We start from the raw sequence: 22,530 nt of genomic DNA on the forward strand, positions 1-22,530 counted from the left end.
TGTGCGTGGCCAATGCGCCCACTGCAACGCGACAAATTCAAGGTACGCCACGCTCAAGGGTACATTGAAAAAAGAAAAATCCTGCTTTCAGTAATTCCTCCTGAATAGTATGGTGGCGATACTAAGTAGGAGGAACCAAAGAAAGCAGATTTAGGTTAAAAAAAAAAAAAAAGTTTTTGGGAAAAAAAAAAGTTTTTGGGAAAAAAAAAAGTTTTTGAAAAACAAAAAGTTTTTGAAAAAAAAAAAATTCTAGATGCCCAATACACACACAAGATACATGGTCCAGGCCATGAATCTTGTGCATGTCTACGCTGGCAGCGGGAGAAAATGGATGCTCATAGACTGAGCGTCCGTTTTCCCAGCCTGCTTGACAACCACCTCTCCTGTGCCCCCGATGTCGAGGAGGCGCTAGGGACGCACATTTTTTGTCCCTAGCGCCTCCTTTTTTGCGCGACCCCTCATTTAAATATTGAATCGCGCACCCAGGAGAGGTGGCTGGGCGTGCGTTAGGAAAACGGACGCTCAACGCCGAGTGCTCGTTTTCTGCGCACAAATATCGCACCAGCCCCTAGGTTTGTACCCATAGTAGCTGAGTGCTATTTGAACCTGGGTCTGCAGGTGTCACGGTTTGGGGTTTTTGTTGGGTTTTTTTATTGACTGTGGCACACAAGGAGACCGATGCTAGCAGGCCGCACCTGTGTTTGCCGTGGGCAAAGGTTATTTACAGCCATAAATCTAAACGGCTCCATGCCAGCTTCTCACAGGCGTGACACCCCTGTAAAACGATCGTTGATGATTCGTTGTCCAGATTCCTCTCTGAGAATGCAACTTTGTCAGAAGGATTTGTATCTGTAAATCCCTCCCCAGGCATAAAACTTGAAAAACCTTCAGCGTACTGAAGAATGTGACAACCTGTCACCTCTGTGAAAGCGATACACAAGACAAAGGTCCTGAAGGAAAATGACTTGTTTTGCTTAAGAAAAGGGTGAAGACCTTTTTTTATGGGGAAATACTGAGTAAGACTGTTGAAAAACAAAAGCCTCTGAAACTCTAGAACAAAGTCTGTGTATAGTGCTCTGAGGAGGACACCTACCTCAACAAGAGCTCTGAGGGGGTCCTTCCTCCACATCCTCTGGTGCAGGTAAGAGTCACCAATGTCGCCCTGTGTAAAAAAATTACAAAAATAAAGTTTGCCCATCCCCGACTTATACTATCTCAAATTAAATCTCAGTATGAACAGTAGGTTAAGTGAAAAACCCTGGCTGGCTCCACCAAAAAAGTGGTAACTTCCCCTGGGAGTCGGTTACATACACACACACACACACACACACACACACACACACACACACACAGCACCTGCCCCAAAGACCAGACAGTTTAAGTTTGAACAGAGAAAGGCTTCCAACCCCAGGACTGAAGCCTGGGTCTGCTGCTGTCACCCGGGAGAAACATAACACAAGAATGGTACTACTCATAGACGTGATTATTCTAGAAAAAAAATCCTCAAGAACCAAAAGATGCAACCAGAGACCAAGAAAATGTGGCAGAAAAATACAGAAATAGTCCAAATTGTATTGGGTGCCATCGGTCTCATTAAAAAGAATTACCAAGCCCGCCTTGATATGTGGTCTGTACATATCACACCCTATGCTCTCATTGGCACAATGCAAGTATTAAGAAGAGAATTAGCTATGAGTCATAGCTCTACACAAAAACAAGACCCATGTGGAGATTCTATGAGACTGGTGGGAGCGGTGGGATCAGAGACCAAGTCTGTGGATGTCAACTCTGCTCTCGGCATGGATTGGCAGAGTGACGCTGGTGGCAGCAGTGGGATTGGAATCCCATATCTCCCAGTGACTCTCTGTGACCTTGGGATGAGTCACATTGTCTCTCTGGGCCTCGGTTCCAATCCCTGTGCGCATGTAATCTCAGGGCAAATCCCAGGCTCCGGCTCTGTCATTGACTCTGCATCCAGTTCTAGGATTTTACGAATACAGAGAAAGCACAACCCCTCAAAAGCTGGTCACAAATGTATTATGTCACTCCAGTAAGAAGATCCCACCTGCCTTTGGTTTTTTGACCTTCATAGCTGTGGCTCCAATAACCTGTGCCACTTTACTGACAGATACAGATGAGAGTCCAAATTTCAGGTTTCCCTAGATTTGGGGGGGTGTTTTGGGTTTTTTTTGCCTTCCTCCCTACAAAAGTGGAAAGGAGCCACCCTCGCTGCGCAGATGTGAGGGGAACAGTGCAGTGACAGCTGCCTGTCCCCAAGCTGCAAATTGAAAACAACACATGTCAAAACCAAAAATAAATAAATAAAATCAAGTAAAAGAACGTACAACTTTGTTTAAGTTTTTTAGACGGCGATTTGCATTGCTTCTGGTTTACAAATTCTCACACCACTGAGTGTCCCCCTCAGCGATGGACTGAGAACCAGGGAAACCAGGGTTCAAATCCCACCCCGCCTCCAACTGGCAGTGACCTTGTGCAAGTCGCTTGAACTCCCGTTGCCTCGGGTACCCAATTAGATTGTAAGCTCCCCGGGAAAGGCACTTCTCAAGCCTGAACAAAAATGTAAACCGCACTGAGCTGAAATAGAAAAGCTGCGGAGGATAAAAGTGGCCTTGAAAAACACTGATTTGGCCTCCTGATTATTTTGAACTCAGAGCAATAAGAAACCTATGGAAACTGGCACTGCAGAATAAATGCTGTCAGCCGGGGTGACCCCAGGCGACTGTGAGGGCCAACTGAACACAGCCTGGGTCTGGGGATCCTGTTACACTCTGCAGTAGCTTTGGGCATGGGTGGAGGGAAGGAGATCTGAAGGCAGATCCTGGAGGGACAGAGAGACTGCAGGGCCCCGGGAGGAAATGCATTTCTGTTTCTCTCCCCCTCCCCTGGGTGCTGCGCTGCAGGCGGGGTCCGGCTCCTTGGGGTTCCCGGTTCACTTCTTGCCCGCACCTTTCTGTTTCTAATGTATGAGAGGGAGGGGGAGGGATTCTGCTAGCCTGCGGTTTCAGTTTTCCAAACAGATCTGAGCTGGGAGTCCCGGAGGGGTTCATTTCTCCCCGGGGACGTGGATCAGCAGGACCGGCGAGGCGCCCTACGGATCAGTGGCCCCTCTTGGGCACGGGGAGGGGCAGACTCGGAGCTCAGCTGTGCTGTTCGGTGCACTGCACTCTTAGGACAATAAGAAGCAACCCGGCTCATCCCTCTCTCTCATTCCCTCCCCCCCTTCCTGAAACTCTCCCAGGAACAGAAACTCCTTCCTGATTCACCCTGCAATGACCCAGCCCCCAGGGTGAGAGTTTCTGTTTCACAAGCACAGGACAGGGTCGGCCCCTCGCTGGCTGTCCCTCTAGGATCCGAGGCGTCTCCAACCTGACTTTCGTGATCTGTTTCTGCACAGGGACCTTGGTTTTTAGTGTTTTGTTTTTTTTTTTTTCCTGGGAATTTTAATGTTGGTACAAAAGCAAAATCAGGGCAAAAATGACTTTTCCCATTGAGTTTTCTCCTGTCTGTTATAACAAAGTCATTTCTCCACTGACTTTTTTATTACTATTCTTAACAACATTGAAATTCCCAGGAAAAAAAAATCAAAATTGAAAACGAAGGTCCCCAGTTACACAACAGGGCGCAATCACACCCCGCCCATCTCCCCTGTGACAGTGAAACGGATAAACAGGACCTACTCGCGTGGGTATTTTAAACTTGCCCCATTTGCCCTGGTAGATAGCCATTTCTACCGAAATTATGAGCTCTGCCAGGTACTTGCTTCCTGGATTGGCCACTGTTGGGGGGTGGACCTCGGTCTGACCCAGCCTGGCCCTTCTTTTTCACAGCTTGCCCTCCCCGTGGAGCAGGCCACACAGACATTACACGCACTGGATAGAGAGCAGGGGCACAGACTGCGAAAGAAGACTCCAGCTCACCCTACTCTGTCCCTGTCCCCAAGGGCTTTCTGTCTGATTTGCAGCACAGGAGGGAGGACATCTGTGACTGGTTTCGGATCAGAAGGGGGGTCTCTCATCATGGGGGGGTCCTCACCCTTGCTGCCCCCTCCTCCTCTTGGCACATATTTCCCTTTGATTGCCCTCTCCCCAGTAGAGGGGCATCCCTTGGGCACAATTGTGTGTGTGTGTGTGTTGGGGAGGAGGGGTAGAGGGGGTTAATATCTACCCCAAACAGGACCAGGGGCAAGGGCATCTGTTAGAAAGGAAGCCGTGGCACCAGTCTGCTTCCCTTTCCCGGATCCTTCATCCAGTCACCCTCTGAGGACATCATCATAAAATAAGATACACACCTCTGAGTGTGTACAGCACCCAGGGACAGTGACTCACCCCCGCAGGGAGAAGGAAGAAGCAGCAAAACCCTGACCTCATGCAGGGGAGGAGCTTATGGGGCAGACAGCTCCATATATGGCAGGAGCAGGTGGCACAGGAAGTGAGGTCAGGGGATCTGACCTGCAGGTGGAGTTTTACCTGTGCTCAGGATGAGCCAGGGATGTGATGTAACGCGCAGCCTCAGTCTGCTGTTTTCCGCTCAGTGTCACACACGGTGAAGACTCCTCTGTGCTAACTTTCTCGGCCTCCCTCCCCCAACCCAGCTGGGATTACCCTGCAGGGGACCAGCTCAAGGGCTTCTGGCTTTCTGTCCTCCTGGTGGAAGGCTCCATCCCTTGGCATGCTGGGGTTTGTAGTTCTCCTGGAAAGCAGCACGACAAATCCCTGAATGGAGGGGACAAACGTTGTTACTCAGTGAGTCCCCTATGATCCCCTCCCCACCCCCTGAGCTCTCCATGAACAAACAGTATGAAAAAATCCTCTCAGCCTTTGGCTACCACTACTACTTATCACTTCTATAGTGCTACTAATTGTATGCAACACTATACAGATACACATGTGACACTCCCTATTCTGTAGAGCTTACAATCTGTACTTGGACCTGTGCTTTTTAATATATTTATAAATGATCTGGAAAGGGGTAGGATGAGTGAGGAAATCAAATTTGCAGATGATACACAATTATTCAGAGTAGTTAAATCAGAAGCGGATTGTGAGAAACTGTAGGAGGCTGGAAGATTGGGCGTCCAAATGGCAGATAAAATTTACTGTGGACAAGTGCAAGGTGTTGCATATAGGGAAAAATAACCCTTGCTGTAGTTACACGATGTTAGGTTCCATATTAGGAGCTATCACCCAGGAAAAAGGTGTCCTAGCAGATTGAAATTGTCGGCTCAATTTTAGGAATTATTAGGAAGAGAATGGTGAATAAAACGGAAAATGTCATAATGCCTCTGTATCACTCCATGATGAGACCGCACCTTGAATACTGTGTACAATTCTGGTCGCCGCATCTCAAAAAAGATATAGTTGCACTGGAGAAAGTACAGAGAAGAGCAACCAAAATGATAAAGGGGATAGAACGGCTCCCCTATAAGGAAAAGCTGAAGAGGTTAGGGCTGTTCAGCTTGGGGAAGAGAAAGCCGAGGGGAAGAATATGATAGAGGTGTTTATAATCATGAGAGGTCTAGAATGGGTAGATGTGAATCGGTTATTTACTCTCAGACAATAAAGGATTAGGGGGCACTCCATGAAGTTAGCAAGTAGCTCATTTAAAACAAATTGGAGAATATTCTTTTTCATTTAAAACACAATTAAGCTCTGAAATTCATTGCCAGAGGATGTGGTTAAGGAAGTTAGTAGTGCTGGGTTTAAAAAAGGTTTGGATAAGTTCTTGGAGAAGTCCATAAATTGCTATTAATCAATAGGGAATAGCCACTGCTTGTTCCCGGCATTAGTAGCATGGGATCTGTTTTAATGTTTGGGTACTTGCCAGGTTCTTATGGCCTGGATTGGCCACTGTTGGAAACAGGATACTGGGCTTCATGGATCCTTGGTTCTGACCCAGTATGGCATTTCTTATGTTCTAAATCAAGACCCACAAATGTACTTACTTTTGTTTATTTTAAAATTCTTATATCCCACATCTTCCTACATAGCTCAGTGCAGGTAACAAGCAAGCATACATGTAATACACTTACAAATTTGACACTTTGAATTATACACAACAACTTATTAAAATGCCTCACTCAGAAGCTCTTTTAAAGAATACAGCTTTCAGACCTTTTCTAAAACCTTTTCTATCGCTCTCTAGCCTTAGCGCCTGTGGGAGTTCCCACCATATTAAGGGGGGGGGAGGGGCAATATATGATAAAGCTCTCCTGTGAATCCACTGTGACCAATAATCTCCTGTAGGAGGGATCTCCCTCTGAACATGGGACCCTGATCGGTCCATTGCCTGTGACCATACAGTAGTCCTCAGAATATCACAGTTTATGTAACGGTACTAACCACTTAAAGGACGAGACATATTTAACTGGCAACCAAAATAACTCCCTTAGGGCAGGGATTATGTGATCAAAAATTCCCTTGCCACAGAGGAGCCCGGCTGCAGTATTTTGAACGAATTGTAATACGTGAAGCAATTAGTCTGAACGAATTGTAACACTTGAAATAATTAGTCTGGTAAACCCACCCAGTAATCTAACTGACTCATTGCCAGAGCCTGCACAACAGTTTCTAAACAATTCAGGAGGCGACAGAGTTTTGAAGGGTTTTATCGATTTAAGCTTAAAGAGTGCTGTCTTAGCAACATGCTTAAGATGTGCTTGTAAAGAAAGCTCGGAATCCAAGAATAATCCCAGGTTTCCAGCTTCCAGATGTGCAGATAAAGGATTTCCTTCAGGACAAACCTGTAGATTTCCTTCCGGGGGGAGGGGGGGATGTGTGTGCCTCACCCACCCACATCAATATGGTTCTAGCGATATTCAATGTGAAACCCCGCATCGCTCAACCAATTTCCCTGAAGGGACACGGTGAGCTATCTATAACATCTGGGAGGAACAGCCGTACATGGAATACAAGACCCCCATCTTTGTTTCATCCCCTAATTGCACCCTCTGTTAATTCCCCTTAGAAAGGATGCAAACCATCTTAGCCCCTGCCCATCTATCCCAACCTGTAATCCTTGCAACATCAATACCTGACGAACTCTATGGAAGGCAAACCACATCCTCCCATTCCAATGTGACTATAAAGTGAATCCAGCAACAACAAGATTTCTGTATTATACCCTCTTCTAAAACCAAATAAGGCAAATAAGCACCCATGAGGCCTGACAGGTGTGTCCACATGACCCAGGTCCAGCCGCCTATGTCCCCGTCCCGTGTCCCAGCTGCCACCTGAGGTTTTCGGTGTTGCTTGTGACTGACATGCATTTTCTCACCCCATAGACAGACAGACAGCCAGACAGACAGAAAGAGAGGGAGACAGGCAGGTGTGTGCATGACTCAGGTATCAAGGGCTGCAATAATAGAAGAAACATAGGGGCCGATGCAATAATTTTCGCGGAAAGCAGGCGCTGACTTTTCAGCACCCGCTCTCCTAACGCACGCATGGCGCCTGCAAGGGGGGGGCGCCATGCAATAGGCAAATTAGGGGGTCGCCGGTTATGAAGACCAACACCGGTAAACTCGGCATCGGTTTTCATAACCGGCTGTCTGCCAGTAATGAAAACGGACGCTCGGTTTTATGTTTTATGCAGATTATAAGCAAAGCCTCAGTTTTCATAGATCCCTTTACAATATTAGCTTTGTCTCTGTGCTGTCCTCTTCTGATTTCGTTACTTGCTTTGCTTTATTTGCCTTCATTTAAGCTGTTATTCTACTTGTGGCTACCTTTTTTAAGCTTATTTTATAGTGCTACTGGGTATACACAGCACTGCACCATGCTGATGAGCCCTTGCCCCCAATCTGTTGGTATCCAAGGCAATGGGTATTAAAGTGACTTGCTCAAGGTCACAAGTAGTGTCAATGAGAGAAGCAGGATTTGAAGCCCAGCTTGCCTATGTTACAGTCCATTGTTCTACCTGCTAGGCTACACTACCCCTTTTTGTGGTATTCAGGGTTATTTCAAATTGAAAGGTGCACACTTTTCGGCATGGCTAAACCTTTTTTTTTTTTTTTAATTTCCTTTCCTTGTTCCATTTCTTAGCTGTCCGTGCTGTATTTTTGCTTTCCGTATATCACTGTGGCCCCTGCATGGGCTCTGATGAAGATCTGTTCTTCAGCTGTCCGTGCTGTATTCATGCTTTATGTGTATCAGGGTGACGCCTGCATAGGGCTCCAGTGAAGATCCACTCTTCAGCTGTTCGTGCTGTATTTGTGCTTTACGGGTATTAGTGTGTCACATGCACGGGGCTCTGATGAAGCTGTCCATGCTGTATTCATGCTTTATGTGGATCAGGGTGACGCCTGCATGGGGCTCCAGTGAAGATCCACTCTTCAGCTGTTCATGCTGTATTTGTGCTTTACGGGTATTAGTGTGCCATGTGCACGGGGCTCTGATGAAGCTGTCCATGCTGTATTCATTCTTTATGTGTATCTGGGTGATGCCTGCATGGGGCTCCAATGAAGATCCACTCTTCAGCTGTTCATGCTGTATTTGTGCTTTACGGGTATTAGTGTGCCATGTGCACGGGGCTCTGATGAAAACTTGCTCTCAGGGCCAGATTTAAGATTTGGTGCCCATAGACAGGCTTGGAGTATGGGGAGTTGGAGACCACAGAGATCCGTTGGTGGGTGAAGTCCCTCTACCCCTACTGCCCTCCAGAGTCCCAAAGTGCCATAGTAGTGCCCCTTTGAAGTAGATTGCTAGAGCAGGCTCTTCCTTGGCTCAGTTGCACTTCTCCTTCGCTTGGGTATTTAGCGCCTTCTAAATTTGGCTATGACTAAATCCAGGCCTGTCCGCTCTTCAGCTGTCCGTGCTGTATTCATGCTTTACATGTATCAGTGTGACGCCTGACTGGAGTTCTGACGATAATCAGTGCAACAGCCTCCCATGTTTCACTTAAGATTCATAATAGTGGGAGTGACAAAGAAGGAAGAGCTTTCAGCACAAGGGATCTCCTCAGAAATAAAGTATTTGAATGCAAAGGATGTGTTTTTACATTGTCAGGGAGAAAGGTTTGGCAGTTGGGCGATGACCAGTGATGAAAACGAATTTGCGGTAGGCGCTGCTGACTCAGTGGGTGGAAAGGGAAAGGAAAGAAAGCTCCGGGGAAGGAGCCGACGGGAACAGGAAGAATTTGGCAGGAGAGCATTAGGACGAGTTTGGGAACATGGGAAAAGGCGAGACGGGGGAGCTAGGCTCTGGATGCAGGGTTCTAGTCTGTGGGCACTGGGTTCTGGACTCCCGGGTTCTAGATTCGGGACACCCCCCCCCCCCCCCCCCCCGCTCTAGGTTCTTCAAATAAGGATCTAAGTTCGGTGGGCCGCATCCTCAGCACCCCCCGATTCCTGCCCCGGTCATTCTTTCTCATAGGCTTTGCTGCCTCTCTTTGAGAGGTTAGTCGTGATTGTAAGACTGTCGTGATGTACCCCGCTCTGCAATTTGGATTTACGCGTATTTCTAAAACAAACAGATAAATAAATAACGAGTGTTATTGTTTCACACTCACCCTCACTCTCTCCCAATTGTTACTTCCTGACGTCATGAAACTCCTCACCTCTCCCCCCCCCCCACCCCGCCGCTTTCTTTCGGGGGGCGGGGCGATGAGTGGAAGGGGCGGAACGAGGCAGCGGAGCGAATGGAAAGGGGGCGTGGCTCCGCGGGTAGGGGGCGGGGTATAAAGGGAGCTTCAGGTGTGGCACCTGGGTCAGGTAGACGTAGCCCAGACAGACAAAGGGAAGCGGCTGGGAAGGATCCCGGGGTCGCTGCTGGTGGCTTGTGCAACGCTTTTAAATTTTTGCTTGTTTTTTTTTGTATTTTATTTTTATTTTGCGAACATTTCTAGACTAACTTTCTTTGTTTTCTTTATTGCACGCTCCCTGTAACGTGATCCTCTCGGCTTTGGATTTTCATGGTGTCGATCTTTTAAAACTTTTTTTTTCCTCCACATCGTAGCTTCCCTAGTGTATATTTTTGGGGGGTGTGCAATTTGACGCCCCCTCCCCCATATTTTTGTGTAACTCCTTTTTTTTAAGCAGTGCCGTTTGAGGACCCCTTCGCCCCCCTCCCGTGGCCATGGCTAACTCTGGGCTCCAGATGCTGGGCTTCGTGCTGGCCTTGTTGGGCTGGATTGCGCTGATCGTGGCCACCATCATGCCCCAGTGGCGCATGTCGTCCTACGCTGGCGACAACATCATCACGGCGGTGGCCATGTACCAGGGCCTCTGGATGTCGTGCGCCACCCTCAGCACGGGGCAGATCTCCTGCAAGGTCTACGACTCCATCCTGCAGCTGGACTGTAAGTGTTCCGGGGGGAGCTCTGTCTCTCTTGCCCCCTTGTGGGGGGGGGGGGGGGGGCTTTGACCTTGCGGTGATCAGGGGTTGGCGATGTTGGGTGGGCTTGTTACATTCTAGCCCCCCCCATCCCCTTTCTCTGGGGGGTCCTTGGTGGCCATTTTGGCTAGCACCAACTCGTGTTCCCTGGACAAGAAGCAGTTGAGTAGAAATGCAGGCTTTCATGGACAGATGTTACGATGCCGTTGGTGTACCTAGTGCTGTACAAGATGCGTTGGTGCGGCTACCCCCCCCTTCCCTCGAGAGCTTATATAAAGGGAGCGCTGGAGCTGGGGGTAGGTGTGCGTCCCACTGTTTAGACGGGTGCCTCCTGCTGGGGCAGAACTGTAAGATCTTCCCCCCCCCCCCCCCCGTGTAAGGCGGGGTCTCTGCGTTCGTCCTACCGTAAATGACTGCATGGCCTGTTCTTGGATGAGGCTCCCTGATGCCCAGTAAAGCTTTGTGTTGCTCACCTTCAGACGTGGGATTTGGCAGGTGAAAACTACCTCTGCTAAAATTCGGTGGCTGGGAGGAGCTCAGAGAGCTGCCCCCTCCCCTCCCCTGCCCAGCTGGCTTTCTCTTCCTGTGTCCATTGAGAAGCACTGCGTGACTTGTGTTTGGTGTTTTGTTTTTTTTAAATAGCTTCCTGGGGGTGGGGGAGGGTCGTAGCTAGCCAATTCCCCCCCCCCAAGGATTTTGGGGGGGGCTTCTAGTAGTGTTAGGCAGGATGTGGGAGTAGGGGCCCTGTGCTGACCCCTCTAAGGGCAGAAGGCCCATCCCTGGTGCACAGGGCACGGGCCTGGCAGAGATCTGCCTCCCACGCACTCTGCAAGCTGGGAGCTCAGCTAGCGCTTCATATATTTTTTTGGAAAGGCAGCGTGAAACTGAACAAAACAGGTTGAACTGAAGCCTTGAAACAAGGATGGGTTCCCTCTCTTGGTGGGACGAGGCAGAGGCGGCCTTGGAGTTAATTTTTAATAGCTGGCTGTGAAGTGTAACGCTAGTCCTCCAGCCTGGGGTGAGGGGACACCAGCTTAGCTTTTAAACTTCCGCCCGGGCTAGCTTTTTTTTTCCCTTTAACCTCCTGTGTCTGTTTCACAACTGTATGTGATCCAAGTTCATAAGAGCTAGCAAACCAGCACAATTGTCCATGAGCCAAGCTTTAAGGCCCTTATCTGGGCTCATCCATTTCTGCTTAATATCTGTTGCTTTTGGTTTCCCCCTCTGATAGCTTCTGTAGCGCTACCAGATGTATCCTGTGCTGGGCAGTTACAGTTCCTGTCCCAAGACTTATCTATATATCTGCTCAAGATATAGACCAGCAGTTTCAGGAAGCTTTCTTTTTTTTTTTTTTTTTTATAGTAAATGTCCTCTCAAAATCAGGCAGAGCTGGGTCTTAACCTTTTAAAAGGGGCTCAAGATGAGCCTAAGCAGGATTTGAATAAGGTTAGAGAAGGCCCGGAGCACCTGTTCAGGAGGGGGCAGTAAGATGGAGCCTGAACCTGAGCAATGGCAGATCAGCTCCTCTGTGCTGTATTCAAGGCCGATTTGGGTGTGGCACGGCATGCAGGTTATCTTCCTGTAAACTAAACAAAGGCAGAGAGGGGCCAGCCCTTTGTGGCCAAGGAGATCCGGTTTGAGTCCTGCTGTGGACATTCTGGCCCTCCTGAGGGGGAGAGGGGACCCCCGGTTTGGGGGACTGTGGCTGAGCCAGACAGGAGGAGGGAGAAGGTGTGGGGACCTGGGCTATAAAGCCAGTGGAGGTCAGCGGGTGGAGGACTCGGGAGGTGGGAATGTCTTGCGGCTCTAGTTTGTTTTAACTAGCATATGAGTTTATTTAAAGGCATTTTGCTGGCCCTGCTGTCTTCAGGTGTGGTTTGGGGTTTCCAGTGACCAAACCGGTTGCTCTGACTTGCTCATGTGTTTATGGCTTTGTGTCGCACGCCCTCCGGCTATTTTGTTACAGAAGGTGCAGGTGCCCCTCCCTCGCCTCCTGCCCCACATTTCTCTGCCCAGCCTGCCCCTCCTCAGACACTTCCTTTCCCTGGGGGTTGTGTCCCCCCCCCCCCCCCCACTCCAGGAACTGGCCTGTTACCGCTGGGAGGCTAAAATGATGACCCAAAAGGACTAGGCCGAGGCCACCCGGTGGTGGCAGGAGCTGCTCCTGGTGTTGCAGGGGTGCCCCAGAGGCAGTGGGGCAGACCTTAGTTTGGATGGCTTCCTGGGGAGAGGTCATTCCTTTCTCTGGGCGAGAGGGGAGACGTAGGCGAAACAGCACTCGGACGTTAAGTGAAAAGCTAGGCAGAGGGTTAAGGTCTTACTGTCCCTCCCACAATCTGCCCTCCTGGGTCCCCCGGCCTAACCCTCAGAAAAAAAACAAATCTCCTCCTCCTTCCTCACTTAGCTTCCCCAGTTGCTGCTTTTCCTCTCCTCTGGCTGCAGGGTGGGAGGGAGATCATGAAAAATGGTCCTAAGCTTATTTGGGCTCTTTCAAGCTTGAATCCGCCCAGAATGCTGCCTCTTCCTTTTCGGGAAGGTGGATGGAGGGAAGCAGGCTCCACCTACCAGGAACTGAAAGCTATAAAAGGCTGCCCCATTACAGGAACAAGTCCAGCTCTGAACAGTAGCCAGATTAGAACTGACTTAGGATGGCTCGAAAAATCACTGCTGCGACAGGGCCAAGGAAAGCTAGCCTGGGATCCAGTGAGCCCCAATATCCTCCGGGGGAAGGAAAAAAAATGGAGCTTAGCTGGAAATTCAGGGGGCTAGCTCTGTAAAGAGGGCGAGGGTCCTCTGCTAGCCTCGGGTGTCTCTCCTTCCCATGCCTACCACCCTGTCACCGGGGACTGTGAGGACACGGGCTTCCTATGTGCCAAACAAGCCAGCACAGGTTCTGGTTTGTTTTTTTTGGCTGGCCCAGTTCTTGGCTTGGAAAGCCAGCGAGGGAGGGTGGAGGTGTGCTGACCCAGGTCGTGCCTTTCCTGGGAGGCACAATGCACAGGCGTCTCTGAAGAACCCAAGTGGTGACGACAGGTTTTGGCAGAGACAAACTGAAGGCTCTCTTTTATGGTTTCTCCATGTACCCTGGGCAGGGCGGTGGCATGCGAGGGCTCCTGGCCTCTGACAAACCACCCCAGCTCGGCTAAGCCAAAGGATCCTGGTCGTGTGCTGGGGGGGGCCTTTCCTGGCAGGCCTGAAACACCTTTTGGTGGCCAGCTGGTCTGGTTCTGGGTTTGTCCCCATTGTATCTAGACACTCCCAGCCACCTTTTATTTATTTTATTTATTTGTTATTTTTATTATACCGAGTTTCATGATAGGAATCACATCAACCCAGTTTACAATTAACAATGTGAGTAAAGGCAGAGAGTAACAAAGTAAAGAACATTTCCCAATACAAGAACAAATATAGTATGAAACTTAACAAATATTATAACAATATTTTGGATGTGAGAAAGTTACAAAAAACATGGAAAAATAACTTGGATATGAAAGGAGAAGAATTGTAGAACGACTATAAGCATTTTAACCAGCTAGAGGAGCTGGGTGTCTAAGCTATAGATGGCATTGGAGGGTTCAACCTGAGGGGGCCAGGGTTGATCTGGGTCAAGTGGCCACCCTACAGGGCCATTGAGAGACCGGCCGTGCTCCTGTCTTCCGATTTTTCCGTGCCGTATCTGTGGCGAGGGATAAAGGGTTACCTCTGACTCTGCGGTGGCATTATCTGGGCCTTATCGGGCTGCAGCGTGGATGTTTATGCTGCGTAAGAATTGCTATGAAAAAAACCGGATAAGATAAGCCAGGGCCCTGCTCGCATTTCTAATCAGGGAAGTGTTTGCCCAAGAGGGCAAATGTCTCCCAGTTGTGTCTAATAACTCCTGCCACGGCTATGCAGCGCTCGCTCGCTTGGCGAGGTGGAAATGTAGGGACTGCGGAGCAAGCTGTGCCTTATTTCAGTTTAGGGCTAGGCCCCCGGCCTTCCCGGGACATTTTGGTTTCTAACATCTCTGTAAATGCGGCTGCTTTGGGAGATTGTGAGCAGGCGAAGTGCATAAGCCACCCTTTTAAAAAGGCCTAAAACACACAAGGACTAGTTTAGATTACTTTTTTTTTTTGGAGCACGGTGCTCCACACCTTCTCTTCCCTCTCCCTCGTCTCTGCAAACCTTGCTGACATCCTGGGGAGTAGGGGGTACAACATTTTTGGTATCTCTCCAGATTTTAATGACCGTTCTTGTGACTTACCAGATGACAAAAATATCCAATCTTCTGTGTTCCCCCTCCTCCCCCCCCCCGCCCCCCTGAAAGAGCTCTGCCACTCTGTGCTGAGATCATAATGGGCACAGGAAGGCCTGCACTAGTGGGATTTTTTTTCTCTTCTCCCCCTAGTTTCAGTGAAACTCCAGCTCTCTGGCTCACTTCCTGGAGCGCTGCACCTGTGCCCTGGCAGCACCCAGGGCAGGTGCTTCTTCCATTACCAGGAAGTTCTCCTCCCCGTGCTCCTGGGTGGGGGAAATTCAGCTCAGACCGGTTTTACACTTGCGGCTCATTGGCTGGTTTGAAATGCCACCAGGGAATCTCCTCTGCCTCCAAACCATCCCTTGCTGGTGGCAGCAGAGACCAAACCACAGAGCAAATTGGTTTGGGGGGGGGAGGGGAGCTAATGGACAGCCACAGGGCCCCCCTTTTTTTTTTAATCAGTTGTGGGCCAAGGGGTTAAGTTACTTCCCTGATCTCTATAGCCATGGGCAATAAGAAACCTGATGCATAGCACTGGGGGAGGGGTAAAAGGGCTCGCAGTTTAACCCATTATGTGCACGCTACTGCCGATGCAGCAAGGAGTTTAGTGCACAACGCTGCATTTAAATTGGTGCTCTGTAGCCTCACATGGAAACCTCAGGCTAATGAGGGCATGATGAATTGCTCCCCAGCACAGGGAGGGGTGCTGGGTTCCCTCTGGTTTTCATAGCGCTGGAAGCTTAACTCCTAATCCAAGTTGGGGGGTGAAGCTTCCAGGGCTGCTGTTAGTCTATGGCTGAAAGGCATTTCAGTGCCAGGACCTGTAGCCAGTCTTCTACATAAAAGACATGCTCTGCTCATAAAAAGCAGGTTTTCCTCCTAAAATGATCTTTGCACAATTTTGTGCATCACACTCTTGTGTGGAACTCCTATTATCTATACACAGAAAACATGGTTTTTATCTGCACAGATCTCTTTCCAGGTATAAAATGACTTATTTGCACCCAGATCTTCTAAACTTTTAACACCTGATGCATTAGTTTGGCTAGCTTACTGCATAGTCCAAAACCCCCCCAAACTTAGCTTGTATGTTGGTTAACTGCTGAATTTCAGTGCACGGGTACCCAATGCTCAGCCTCTTGCACTGGTCTCTGGGTGAGGGCCCTGGAGGAGCAGTAAATGTAGCTGCAAAACCCATTTTCTCCTTGTAGCACAGTAAATGTCAGGGAAAAATGGTCTCTCCAGTCCACCCGGCCCAGTATTAATCTTCTGTAACGCTCAAGGGCAGAATGGCTCCAGCCAGGGCTAACAGCAGGAGCAAATGACCGTGTTAGTCGAGCTGTACACCTCGGCTGCCTTTGGGTGAAGAGGCAGCATCCGGGGTCTGGAAGGAGGGTGCCAGGCCATGCTCGTCTTTGCTTCTTGTGCATTTCCCTTGGGAGGGTAAAGTGGAAATCCTGGGCTGAGCTGGGGGATCTTGAGAAGTCCTGCTTATAGCTGAACATAGGAAGGGAGATCTCTGGGCACCTTAAAGTAAAGGTTAGTGACCACTGCAGACCCAGGTTCCAGTCCTACCCCCTAGGACTCCCAGTCTTAATGTTTTACAGATCTTTTGACTTGTCTTGTATGGTGCTGTGTACATAAATGGCATTCACTGAATTATGGGTAAGAATAAATTGCTACAACCAGAATAAATTAAGGATGAAGAGCTTACATAGCTTTTTTTTTTTTTGGTTGGACAACTTTATTTTATTCTTGTGAAAGCATTTAATTTGTAGAATTTTAGGAGGTAAACTCATGAAAAGGAAATGCTCTCTGCAGAGATTTCCCTCTGAAAATTTATGGCCAGCAGGGCCCTGGGGACTTCTGTAAATACCTAGGGCGTTCACACCCATAGGTGCAAAATACACTTAATAAAGCGTGCTCCTGGACTTCAAAGTTAAAACATGGAGCTTTCTTTGACCTTTTCTCCAGCCCTACCCTATCCCTGGCCCTCTTCCGGGGAAACGTCTGAGTGCAGGTAAACAGCATGAAGGGGGCCATTCTCGAAGGCATTTTTACAAGGGAAAACACAGGCTCACCTGCACTGAGACCTTAAACTGGCTTTTGTGCACTTCTAAGCAAGGTACATGAATGCAGTTCAAATCTATGCACTTGTGCCACAAAATGTCACACAATTAGCTGTCTAGCTTTTTAACGACACTTCCTTTTTGTGCAGCGGCTCTGCAGGCCACACGAGCTCTTATGGTGGTCTCCATCGTGCTGGGGGTGCTTGGCATGGCAGTCTCTGCCATGGGCATGAAGTGTACCAAATGTGGAGGGGATGACAAGGTGAAGAAATCACGAATTGCCATGGTGGGGGGCATCCTCTTCCTTATTGGAGGTAAGTCAGAAGGATGGCTTTTTTTTTTAACCATAGCCGGGAATATTAAATTCTCAGTGCTGCTGTCTATACCTGGCTAGCTGTTGCCTCTGGGCTTGTGGGTAGGTTACTGTCCCACTGGAGCCTTTATAAACAAGGAAGGGTGTCTTCCAGCTTTTTTTGTCAGCACATAACTCATTTCTGGGTGTACCGGAGGGCAGACAGCATGAGCCGAGCAAGCTGTGCCGCTCCCACAGGCTGCATTCTGTGCCTGTTGCATGCCCAGGCTCACGTAGTGGGCTGTGCCCAGTCCAACTGCAGGATGGCACACTTGTGCCAGCAAAGCGCCTTCACTTCTAGCCAGTCTGCACGTCCAACACTCGGAGGGGGGCAGGCTTGCCAATTAACTTCCCCCCCCTGCACTGCTCTGGATCCTTAATGGGATATGTCCCAGTGTCCTCAACCAGAATGGAGTTTTGGGGGGGTCTAATCCCTGGCTCTGCCATCTTGTGCAATCTTTCATATGCTCAGAGCTCTCTGGTAAATGTTGTTTTTTTCTCCCTCTCTCATCAGGCCTGGCTGCACTGATTGCCTGCTCGTGGTATGGAAACAAAATCATCCAGGACTTCTACAATCCCCTAACACCTGTTAATACCAAGTGAGTGACTGGGCCTGGGGGGGGGGGTCTGCGCCAGTGGTCCATGCTGGTAGTGGGATTTTTTTTCCCCCTTATCCACAGCCCTAAGATCTGGTTTTGATGCTCCAGAGGAGGGAGCTGGACTCTGCCACAGAAGCAGCAGGGGTAGGGTCCCAGCTGGCCCTCAGATGGGCTCAGGCAGTCCAGGATTTCCTCCTCGTCTTTCTCCTACTGCCATGCATGGAGCTGGGGAGAGGGAGATGCTGAACTTGTCCAGATCATACCAGTAGGAACCTTTTTTAATACTCTTTGGCCAGAGTGCCCCTGCCCAGTGATGCTTCTACCAGGCTACTCCCCCCCCCCCCCCCCCTCACCCAGCAGCCAGGGCTGGTGAAAGGGCATTGGGGCACCCAGGGTGGACCTCTGGTCTCCCATATACACATTGGTGGCAGCTCTGTCATGTCTCCCACTCATCCCTCCCCCCTCTTCTCACCAAACAGCATCACTTCAGTCTACAAAATCATGAAAGGACTTGAACAAGTTAATGTAAATCAGTTATTTACACTCAGATAATAGAAGAACCAGGGGGGGCATTCCATGAAGTTAGCAAGTAGCTCATTTAAAACAAATTATGAAAATTCTCTCTCAGCACATAGTCAAGCTCTAGAATTCATTGCCAGAGGATGTGGTTTACAGCAGTTAGTGTAACTGGGTTTAAAGGCTTGGATAAGTTCCTTGAGGAAAAATCCATAAACTGCTATTAATTAATAAGCAATAGTAGCTTAAGATTTAATGTTTGGATACTTGTGACTTGGATTGGCCCCTGTTGGAAATGGGATACTAGGCATAATGGACCCTTGGTCTGACCCAGTATGGCATTTGTTCCCCCCCCTTTTTTATGGTACCCAGTACCCTCTAACCAGAAAGCCCCCACCTGTCTATCTTCATCTTCCCACAGACATTTTTTTCCCAGTATCCGTGCCCTTCCCTTGTGGTTCCATAAGTGGGCAGTTGACAGCTTAAGGCTTTTGCTGCTCAGTTTTGGCACCCTTAGGTGCCTAATGGAAACACTCAGCCCTGCCAGCAGCAAGGAAGTTCTTCAGGAGTGGCTGCCAGCCTTGGATGATCGGTGTATATAAATATCTTGTATGCACATTCGGAGGACATCAGATGCTAGTTGGGTTGGCCTCAGACCAGGCTGAGAACAAGTCCTCTCTTGCACTAAGATGTGGCAAGGGGGGATTAAATTGTCTGGCACTGTTAGACTTTACTTTAAGTGACCTTCATAACTGTCCTATGGTTCCTATCCCATAATCAGGGCCTGCACAAAAACAAATTGGTATCCTGCCCTGGTGAGAAATACAAGCTTTGCCACCTGCAGCCTCACTCTGGACTCCATCCTCCATCTCTCCCTTTGCTTGCCTTCCATTCCTGGCATGGCAGAGCTGAGCTTGGGGGCTGGCACTTGTGCAGTTCATACAGTATTTTTGTAAAGCAGTGTTTAGAAGTGCCAGGCCCCAGGTGCAGCTCTGCCACAGACTGGGACAGGTGGCAGCCCTCAGTATCCCATGGGAGGCAGCAGCAGCCATGTCAGGAGGGGGACACTTACACCCCTGCCCCCCCCCCCGTGGTTGGCACGTAGCATCCCCAAAAGCTGCCCTGAGCTCTAGGAAAGGTCTTCCAAATGTGAACCAGGGACCCCATAGGCATGAGAGCTGCAGGCAGTGGGGACCTAGCCTAGGCACATTCTTGTCTATTCACTGGGGATATCCTGAAAACCCAGCTGGCTGGGCAGGCCTGCAAAGGTGATTCCTGGGGAGTTTGGACTGACCCAGGTTGAGGAATAAACTTGTTCCTTTAGGGGTTTAAGGAGACGGGGCAGTGGCTGGCTGAATGGCAGTTTGCACTTTATGAAGCTTTAAAGGTTACTGCAACATTCATTGAGGCTTGAAGTCTTGTGTTTATTACAGGCTGCTCACCTTTTTCAAAGCAGCCAGAGCATACAAACCAACCTCTATTAGAGAAACTATATGAAAATGTGTTAATTCTGATAACCAGGCACTCTCTTCCACTATTTTGGGTAACTCCAGGAGGTTTATTGCAGCCTTCTATAACCTTTCTTTCCTTTTTTAGGTATGAATTTGGAGCTGGTGTCTTCATTGGCTGGGCTGGCTCTCTCCTTGCCCTCCTAGGGGGTGCCCTGCTAACCTGCTCCTGCACCAAGGGATCTGGGTACAGTGGGCGACAGTACCCCAAGGGTGCCAAATCAAAGGCCCCCAGCAGTAAGGAGTATGTGTGAGGGCTTGGTCTCCTCTCCCTCAGCTCATGGGACCTGAAGAGCGAATGGACCATCTCTAGAGAGCTGCAGCAGAGGAAAACGCAAGGGATTTTTCTTGTCCGTGACTGACCCAACTTTTTTCCTAAAACCTGACTTTCTGGTTTTCAGCAGAGGCAGCTTAAATTTCCACCCCTGATTTTTCTTTTTTTTTTTTTCTTGTTAGGGCTGATGGGGGGGGGATCTGCCAAATGTTGTGCAGAATTAACATGTGGCTTATTTGGGGTAAAAGAAGCATTTCATCAAGGTCACTTGTAAAAGGAGTTAGGGGGAGGGGTACCTGGGTGACTTCTGCTCTGCTTGCTTTTTTAAGCATAGGGGTGGGAGAGTCTACTGTAAATCTGGTATAGGACCCCCACCACCTCTCCCTTCCCACTTCTACAGGGCTGCAACAAAAACCTGGAAGTTCTTGGTGGCCATCTTGAATTGTCCCACTTGCCTGGTGGGATTTGTAGTCCTATTTCTTTAGTGGAAATCTGAACTACCAAGTCCCAGCCTTCAACCTGAGGGGGCATAACTGGGACACTTCTGGCTGCTGGAGGGCAGCAGTCTATTTTGGTCTTAAAGGGGGGGACTTTAGATCAAAGCAAGCTTAATCTTCCAGGATCACCACTCTAGGTACACTGGTGGGCAAAGTCTGTTCTGCATGTCACCTCTCTAAATCCCTCAATGTGAAGTTTCCATGTGCAGTCACTCGTCTAGCTCCCAGTGCTTGCTGGCCCCAAGGAGAACTTAAGATGAGTTTACAAGGCCCAGAAAGCACAAGAGACTGCCTTGGAAGGACAAGCTTGGGTGCAGTCCTGATGTGTTGCCCATCAGCTCCTAACCCCTCCCCACATTAGCCTGTGTTGCCAGTTTCAGGGGTTGAATCCTGCTTTCCTTCCCTGTAGCACTAAACAAATAGTTTTGGATCCAGCTGAGTTGAGTGGTTGACTTTTTTTTTAAACTTTTTTAAACCTCCTTGAAAGGGAGCATATAGACCATGCTATTTAAATGTTATGACTTGTAGGATTTTTACTATTGATGTTTGTCATTGGGAAGTTTTTTTTGTAAATAAAATAAACTGAGTTAATTTTGCCTTTTTCTTCTGTGTGCTCATCAGTTTGCTTGTTCTGCATGTGGAGACGATGGTCCTAGCAAAGGTTACAGATGAGGCTTCCAGCTTGATGTAATAAGCTGGATCTTACAATTGTGCAGATTCTTAATGATTATGCTGACTCTCTTAATTCCTGATGCAGTGAGCTAATCATGCATTAAAAAAAAAACACGTGTACCTAAACATTTAGGCACACAAGCATAGTTTCTGTGAATAAAATACCAACCTCAGGTCTCAGCATGGGAAGATCAGCTTCTACCTAGCAATTTAACAGCTCCAGCCTAACACTTCCTGTTTTTTGTGCTACACATGTAAGCCAGTGCAACTCCACAGATGAGGGGCAGAGGTAATGACTAATCTAATCATTAGCAAAGGGCTTCTAGGAGAGGGTGCTCCTCTGTACAGAGTCCACTTCTGCCAAAGTGGACTCTGACCTTAAAAGCTCCTGCTCTAACATAGTCTATAAGGTGCCATTTGATGTCATGTGTGGGTTTTTTTTTAATAACAGCCTGACAGGGCTAGGCCTGCTAATTTTTCACTCACCTGTATGGTGTGTGAAACTTCACATCAGCAATAAAGTTTGAACATTGAAAATGTATCCTGCCAAGTGCATCTTATTATAGGGGTGCAAGCTGCCAGACCTCACTGGGATAAGGGATTTAAACCCAGGGTTACTCACAGGCAGCAAAGTCCACCACTTCTAGGAAGTGGGGAAATAACAGAACTGTGACTTCACATTGCTGGTGGGAGAATATAAGAGGACCTCTACCTGCAAGCAGGATATGAGGACAGGGATTTAACAAAAGGACACTATTTAAACAAATCCAATCAATTGCTTTGGGGCAAAGTTAGACTACAGGCAAGTGTGGGATGGGGTATACTTGGATATAAATGCTGTTATGGGATCACAAATCTTAGCAGCATATAAGATACCACACCTGTCAAAATAGTGTGTATGGAACATAAGAATTGCCATATTTGGGTCAGACAAAGGGACCACCAAGCCCAGCATCTCGTTTCCAACACTGGCCAGGTTACAGGCTCCTGCCAAGATCCCAAACAGTAAATAGATCCCATGCTGCTAGTCTAGTTGGTTAATAACAGTTCATGGGCTTCTCTAGTAACTTGTTAAAACATTTTTAAACCTAACTACCATATTCACATCCTGCAGCAATGAATTCTAGAGCTTACTTGTGCATGGAGTGAAAGATTTCCTCAAATGCTTTTAAATGTGCTTCCTAATAATTTCATGGCATGTCTCCTACTCTTTTGAAAAAATAGATTAAACATTTACCTGTTCTTTTCCCTGGAATTTTATAGACCTCTCTCATATCCCCCCTCAGCCGTCTCTTCTCCAAGCTGAACTGCCCCAATCGCTTTAGCCTTTCCTCACGGGGAAGTCATTCCCTACCCTCGAACATTTTGGTTACCCTTTTCTCAATGCAACGTGTTTGGGGGCTTTTTTTTTTTTTTTTAAAGATGTGGTGTCCAGCAGCGCCACCTGCTGCAGGAGC

The 22,530-nt window shown here is 48.5% G+C and overlaps 1 protein-coding gene across 1 annotated transcript; it reads left to right on the top strand.

Moving 5' to 3' along the window:
* Nucleotides 1-9,732: 9,732 nt before the first annotated feature.
* On the top strand, nucleotides 9,733-21,003 carry CLDN7 (claudin 7). The gene is made up of 4 exons (XM_029581071.1): nucleotides 9,733-10,314; nucleotides 16,805-16,969; nucleotides 17,522-17,606; nucleotides 19,719-21,003. The coding sequence occupies exons 1-4, from the start codon at nucleotides 10,092-10,094 to the stop codon at nucleotides 19,882-19,884; spliced, it is 639 nt and encodes a 212-aa protein (XP_029436931.1). The 5' UTR covers nucleotides 9,733-10,091; the 3' UTR covers nucleotides 19,885-21,003.
* The last annotated feature ends 1,527 nt before the right edge of the window (nucleotides 21,004-22,530 follow it).

This window comes from Rhinatrema bivittatum, chromosome 16 (assembly GCF_901001135.1).
Source record: "Rhinatrema bivittatum chromosome 16, aRhiBiv1.1, whole genome shotgun sequence".
Classification (NCBI taxonomy): domain Eukaryota; kingdom Metazoa; phylum Chordata; class Amphibia; order Gymnophiona; family Rhinatrematidae; genus Rhinatrema; species Rhinatrema bivittatum.

Coding starts and splice junctions, on each gene's coding strand:
- CLDN7 (XM_029581071.1), top strand. CDS start 10,092: ATGGCTAACTCTGGGCTCCAGATGCTGGGCTTCGTGCTGGCCTTGTTG. Junction 10,315..16,804: donor CTCCATCCTGCAGCTGGACT/GTAAGTGTTCCG, acceptor CTTTTTGTGCAG/CGGCTCTGCAGGCCACACGA. Junction 17,607..19,718: donor CTAACACCTGTTAATACCAA/GTGAGTGACTGG, acceptor TTCCTTTTTTAG/GTATGAATTTGGAGCTGGTG.